Source organism: Gossypium hirsutum, chromosome D04, assembly GCF_007990345.1.
Source record: "Gossypium hirsutum isolate 1008001.06 chromosome D04, Gossypium_hirsutum_v2.1, whole genome shotgun sequence".
Classification (NCBI taxonomy): Eukaryota; Viridiplantae; Streptophyta; class Magnoliopsida; order Malvales; family Malvaceae; genus Gossypium; species Gossypium hirsutum.
This window is the reverse complement of record NC_053440.1, coordinates 7,845,792-7,852,265: the sequence shown is the minus strand read 5'-3', so window position 1 is coordinate 7,852,265 and position 6,474 is coordinate 7,845,792. Positions and strand designations below refer to the sequence as shown.

The 6,474-nt window shown below is 34.8% G+C and overlaps 1 protein-coding gene across 5 annotated transcripts; it reads left to right on the top strand.

The window, feature by feature from the left end:
• Positions 1–880: 880 nt before the first annotated feature.
• Positions 881–6,184, top strand: LOC107937411 (KH domain-containing protein HEN4). Of its 5 annotated transcripts, XR_001694662.2 has the most exons (9): positions 881–1,071; positions 1,728–2,320; positions 2,692–3,120; positions 3,217–3,474; positions 3,593–3,856; positions 3,990–4,057; positions 4,338–4,400; positions 5,392–5,553; positions 5,895–6,184. XR_001694662.2 is itself a non-coding variant. In XM_016870278.2 (8 exons), the coding sequence occupies exons 2-7, from the start codon at positions 1,748–1,750 to the stop codon at positions 4,384–4,386; spliced, it is 1,641 nt and encodes a 546-aa protein (XP_016725767.1). In that variant the 5' UTR covers positions 881–1,071; positions 1,728–1,747; the 3' UTR covers positions 4,387–4,400; positions 4,588–5,117. The 5 variants fall into 5 exon arrangements, 4 of the variants coding, with proteins under 4 accessions (XP_016725767.1, XP_016725769.1, XP_016725768.1 ...); XM_016870278.2 differs by lacking the exons at positions 5,392–5,553; positions 5,895–6,184 and adding an exon at positions 4,588–5,117; XM_016870280.2 differs by lacking the exons at positions 5,392–5,553; positions 5,895–6,184 and adding an exon at positions 4,535–5,117.
• Positions 6,185–6,474: the final 290 nt, after the last annotated feature.

The following is a 6,474-nucleotide window of genomic DNA, read 5'->3' as shown; positions in this document are numbered from 1 at the left end:
AAAAAAAATATTGAATGCATGGCTAAAGTAAAGTTCTTAAATGTTTTCTTTTAAGGTATGGTTAAATTAAAATTAGTTTTTGCAAATTAAAATTTTAATATTAGTTATATAAAATTATGTTTTTTTACCTTATCACATATAAGTTGACAATTAATGTTACTGATGAGATTAGGTTGCATTTATTGATATATTCGATGACTTATGGTGTTTTTGATGTCGGAAATTAATTTTTTTTGAAAATTTCAACTTGGAGAATCACTATTTAATTTAAAATGTTAAAAATTTGTACCCATAAATTATGATTTTTCTGGCATAAGAAATTGAAAACTTTTAAGTTTTTCTACGTTGAATAACATCGACTAAGAGACTAGAGGAATAGGTAGAAAGAAAGAAAAAACCAGTAATTAAGATAAAATTGACAAATTTTGTAGATGTTGAGAGTTAAATTTGTTGGCGTTTTAGAGTTAAGACTAAATTGATAAAAGATATAAATGTTAAAGAGCTAAACTTAATATTTAATAAATAAAAGGACTAGGTCAAACTAATGTTATCAACTTAACGATATAGTGACTAAAAATTCTAATTTTAAAAGCTTTAGTGATTAAATTAAAATTTTTTTATAATTGAGTGATCAAAATAAAAACACTCTCATAATTGAATGACCATTCATGTAATTTATCTAAGAAATAACAAGTCACATCATCCAGCTATTTTAGACATGACTAAAAAATTGAACTTAAATAATTTAGTGATTAAATTAAAAATTTACATAGTTGAATGACTAAAATAAAAGCACGGTAAAGATATAGCTACTAATTCAGTTGTTTACCCCAAAAAAAAAAACATATTTTCAATAGCACACGGCAGGATTAACCGTGCATCACACGATGTGGAAACTAGCTTCTCTTTAATTATTTAAACGCATATAGAAAACAGAATAAAAGCAAGAATGGGTCAACCAAAACCCTAGAATCAATCAAAAATAGAGGAGACGCTAGGCGTAACAAATATTTTCTTTTTTTCGTGTCTAAACACTCATAGTCTTCTCTGAGGATCGATTTCATTTGTCAGGTAAAACCCCCATCTTTAGCCTATTATTATTTCCCCTTTATTTACATTATTGCCTGTTGATTTTTCTGTTCTTTTTATTTTTATTTTTACTTCGAGTCTTTTTTTTATCAGATCTGTGTTTTTTCTGCTGTTATTTATAATATCTTTGCATGCAATCTTTTTGTTTTTTGGGAAGGGGGGGGAGGGGGTGATTTTGGGTTCAAGTTATTGGGTTTGAATAGATAAAATGTTTTCTTTTTTTCCTGGTCAATTTTGGAAGACCATTTATATGCATGGTGTTGAAATTTTTGGGTTTGATTTGATATTCTTTTTTATGTTATAGAATCTATGAGATATTGCTTTTTTCCTCATTATATGTCATATTAAGGATGGGTTATTAGAAGCAGGAGTTTAGTTTGTTATAGAATATAAATTTGTAGGTCGAAGTTGGAATTAGTAGGTCACATTTGAATTTGTGTAGTTGAAATGCTAAGTTGTTGGGGGTGTTAAGGATTTATTTAATTGCACTGTTTTCAATATAGTTTTACTATTTGCTTTCACTTGAATTTTCTGAAAAAAATCCTATTTGACTAAAAATGATCAAATGGTTGAATTCTAGTATTTATTCAAACATAATTTTTTTTGTGAAAATAAGCTTTTGATAGACTTTGAAACAGGTAATTGTTCTGCTGATAATATGGCTGGTCAGAGAAATAGTTATGGGAAGCGGGCTCGTTCTCAGTCTGACTATCCCGATAATGGAGCAAATAAAAGGAGAAATGCTGGTGATGACAGGGAGCAATTTATTGTTGATTTGGAAGATACTGTTTATAGGTATTTATGCCCTGTAAGAAAGATAGGAAGCATTATTGGAAGGGGAGGGGAGATTGTGAAGCAATTAAGAGTAGACACTAAATCAAAGATTAGAATTGGTGAGACAGTTCCTGGTTCTGAGGAGCGAGTGGTTACTATCTACAGCTCACGGGATGAGACAAATGCTGTTGAAGATGGTGACATTTTTGTTTCTCCTGCTCAAGATGCTTTATTCCGGGTGCATGACAAAGTTGTTGCAGAAGATTTGCATGGTGATGAAGAATCAGAAGGCCACCCAATCACTGCTCGGCTGCTTGTATCTTCTGATCAGATTGGATGTATCATAGGAAAGGGTGGGCAGATTGTTCAGAACATACGCAGTGAAACTGGTGCTCAGATCCGCATTCTTAAGGATGATTTGCCTTCTTGTGCCTTGCCCACGGATGAACTTGTACAGGTAATTTTACTTTTTGATAGTTGAGGTTGCATTTTTAGATAGATTCTGATTTGTTATGCAATCCCCCCTTCCCTCTAAAACAAAGCTCGGGCCATAGTCTTACATTGATATTGAGGGCATTTACAAGGACTTTTTACTGTGGCAGGGCTGCAGGGGCCTGTAAACATTTCCGGTAACGGAGTTGACAAATTCAACACTTTTTAAACTTCAGCCTTTAGTACTGAAGTCTTTTGTCTCTATTCTTTGGGATGTCTAGATAATTCTAATATGTTCTAAGTTTTTGTTTCTTTTTAATTTTTTTGTTTGTTTGGTTATACTGTTTATGATGTTCTCTTACAGTTGGATATTTATATATGTATTTTTGGCTTTAGATATCTGGGGAAGCTGCAGTTGTGAAGAAGGCTCTGCATCAAATTGCATCTCGCCTTCATGAGAATCCTTCACGATCTCAGCACTTGCTTGCTTCTGCCATGTCCAATGCATATACTGCTGGTGGTGCACTGCTTGGTCCTGCTGCTGGTGCTCCGATTGTACCATTAGCTTCATTGGTGGGTCCTTACGGAGGATACAAAGGTGATGCTGGAGAATGGCCGCGCTCATTGTACTCTGCTCCAAGAGATGAGAGATCATCAAAAGAATTTTCCCTTCGTATAGTTTGTCCGAATGCTAATATTGGAGGTGTAATTGGCAAAGGTGGTGCAATAATCAACCAGATCAGGCAGGAATCTGGTGCAGTCATTAAAGTTGATAGCTCAAGCAGCGATGGAGATGATTGCTTAATAACAATATCAGCCAAGGAGGTCAGCTTTTAACTTTGATTATATTTCTTTAGAAATCCTCTACGTTATGCCTTGTGCTAGGCTTGTGACAGTGTTCCAAAATTTGTGATGTATTAGTTTTTTGAGGATACATTTTCACCTACTATTGAAGCTGCTGCAAGGTTGCAACCAAGATGCAGTGAGAAGGTTGAAAGAGACTCCGGAATTATATCATTCACAACCCGTTTACTTGTGCCAACCTCACGTATTGGCTGCCTTATTGGTAAAGGAGGATCTATTGTAACTGAGATGAGGCGGATGACAAAAGCTAACATTCGTATCTTGTCTAAGGAAAACCTTCCTAAGATTGCATCTGAAGATGATGAGATGGTCCAGGTGAAGTACTTCTATAGTTTTGACAGTATTATCTTAATCATTACTTTGTATTTGTTGGTTCATAGTTGTTTTAGTTAATACTTGCATAAAGTGAACATCTCTGTTTTTTTATTATCAGATTGCTGGAGACCTTGATGTTGCGAAGGATGCCCTTGTACAAATAACAACACGGCTAAGAGCAAATTTTTTTGATAGGGAAGGTGTTGTTTCTCCATTAGTGCCAGTTTTACCATATCTCCCTATGCCAACTGAGGGAACAGATAGTTTGAGTTATGAAAGTAGAGAGAGCAAGAGGCATGGACGGGGGCATACCTATTCTGGTGGTTATGGCAGCAGTGATTTAGCTCCTAGTGAAAGCTATGGAACTTATGGTGCTCCCCAGGTATTTCTTTTGAGGACTTAACTGTTTCATGAGCCTTGTTCACGTTATCCTTTTATTAGTTCTCTTGTGACTGCCCTATTGCTCCTCTTACTGCACTGCTCATGAGTAATCATTATTTTTTATATATTTCTAGATTGGTGTTAGTAACAGTGCTTATGGAGCTTATGGAGGTTATTCATCAGGACGCAGTGGTTCCTCTGGGTGAGAAATTTTCTTTCCTCAAAAGGAACGTCTTTGTTGTTGCCTATATTACTATTCATGACTATCATCTACTACAGGAGAAATGCTTTGAGATGAGTGAGCATTGCACTATTATAAGCATCATATTTAAATATGTGAACTACATGACTTAAAAGTTTTCTTCAAGGGTAACAATGCCACTTTATCCTTCCCCAACCATGTCTACAACATGCTTAGTTTTGATTAGATATGATTACTCTCTTAGGATTCTGCAACAATCCTCACCAACTTTTCTTACCAGGTTATCCAGCCATAACTCTGTTTCCCGGCGCAAAAACTATGGTTACTAAATTCTTTTTGATTGGTACGTGCTGACAGACTATAGTTTTACTTTGGTTCTGTTATGTCGATTATTATAACTGGCAATTCTCTGATTGGACCGGTACATACTAGTGTATGACAGTTGGATAACATAGCCTCTCCTATCTCCATATTTAGGGTTCTGATGCACTTGTTTTCCCTTTGTTGCCTATCCATTCCCATTAAAACAGCTGAGATTTACGAAGCCTGAAGCCCGCCTAGTGCCTACTTTGATGAAGCCTGCCTAAACCGGAAGACCAGATGAACCAGGGCCCACCTTGATGCTACTACCTAGAAGGACCAAATATATGTGGAGATATTACTATTTTCTTTGAAATTTGCCATGTCCATGCTACCAAAATACCAAGCTCTATAATATGTGCTCCCAAGAACCTTGCTAGCCGGAAATGCCTGTTGCTGCCTTACAGTTCCTTTTTTGTTTGATGTCTTTTCTGCTCAGTAGTTTTGCATTTGTTTAGTCGTTCAAAACCTTGTTGCTTCTTCCATCCACTGACTGTTGTACCAAGTGCCTGGTTTATAATTTGTCTTCTGCTTTCTCTCTTAATTGTTCAGTTGTCTGAATTTATGGTTGGATCTTATCCTGAACTTAACCAGTTTACCCTGAAAAGTATTGCAGAAGACAATCTGGTTTGCAGGCATTTTTATTGTATATTATTAACATCTAAAGCATCTCAGTAGTCCTTGAGCTGATTAATGTTTATTAATCAAGTTGTCATTTGCATTCCTACTTCAAATTCTCAAGGGAATACCTTGGAAAACATCTCTAAAAAGAACTTCAAAATGAAATACCGAACTTTCCCTCAGCTTAATCCTCAGAGAAATGGACTGCCAATGGTGCATTTCCTTTTAATCATGTAACAACTTTATTGTATAATAATGTATGGCTAGTTTTGGCATGCACTATCTTAATGATGCTGGGAATTGATGCATCGAGTCGTCTACCGTTATTGTGTTGACTCGATATTGGTTTTCAGTGGTATATGTATATAGCAATGTTTCTAGGAAAATTGCTAGTTCAGGGAGTTGCAGATCTGGATGCAGAATGATCATAAGCATGAGAAAGTGCTATGTCTTGTTTGTCTTCTGCAATCCGTAGATTTTTGGATTTTGGCATGCGCAATGATCTCAAGAGGAAGGTAAGAGCTTAAAGTTTTTGCTTCTTGTTTGTAACTCGAGAAAACGGAGCTTGTGTCTATGTTACCTGGACTTGGGTGAGTGTTGGATATTTGTTTGTTTCCGACTTGGGTAGACCCAATTTTTTTAAAAAGCTTTCTATAAATTGAAGGGTCATACTCTACCATGTCCAAATAAATGTAGGAGATGGATATTTTAGTGAAAATGAAGAGTCCGGGTAACATAAGTTAATGTAGTTTTTTTGGTTAAGTGATATGGCTTTTATCTCCCAATATTATTGTTTATTACATTTTTTCCGCTGCTTAGAGTGTTTATATTCTTATGAGAACGGGCCTGGTGGCAGGTTCTGGGCACATGCCTGCTAAGCTGGAGAGTTGATGAACTTGAGATATAAAACATTTTATTTTTAGTTGTGGGGAGAGAGATTTGAACCTGCGAGAAATACATGCATTTATGGTTAGTAGTGTGTATTGTGTTTAAATCTAACATTTATATAACAGTTTGGTGGAGCTGTTCAATAATCTGAACTTGTACCCTGTTCTTATTCAATCTAGTTAGTGTTGGTTTCGATGGTCAACTGAAGAATGTTGTGAACGTTTTAATTGTTATCAGTAGTAAGTACTTGGATGTGAACGGCAATGAGTCGATATATGTTTATTAATTATTAATTTTAACGTTTATCTATAAAAATATAAATAAAAAAGTATCTTAATTTAATTTAATTTAAATTATTTTATTATTAATTGATTGAAAAATTATGTACGTTTTGTTTGGAGTAAAAATCATTTATACTTCGCTGTGCACACTAAACTAATGAGTATTCCATTCACTATTACTTGTTTTTGAGTAAAAACTATGATAATGGGTAAGATGATAATAGTAAGTATATAATTTGATTTGATTGTCTTTAACATGAGACTATA

Coding starts and splice junctions, on each gene's coding strand:
- LOC107937411 (XM_016870278.2), top strand. CDS start 1,748: ATGGCTGGTCAGAGAAATAGTTATGGGAAGCGGGCTCGTTCTCAGTCT. Junction 3,121..3,216: donor TAACAATATCAGCCAAGGAG/GTCAGCTTTTAA, acceptor GTGATGTATTAG/TTTTTTGAGGATACATTTTC. Junction 4,058..4,337: donor GGACGCAGTGGTTCCTCTGG/GTGAGAAATTTT, acceptor TTTTCTTACCAG/GTTATCCAGCCATAACTCTG.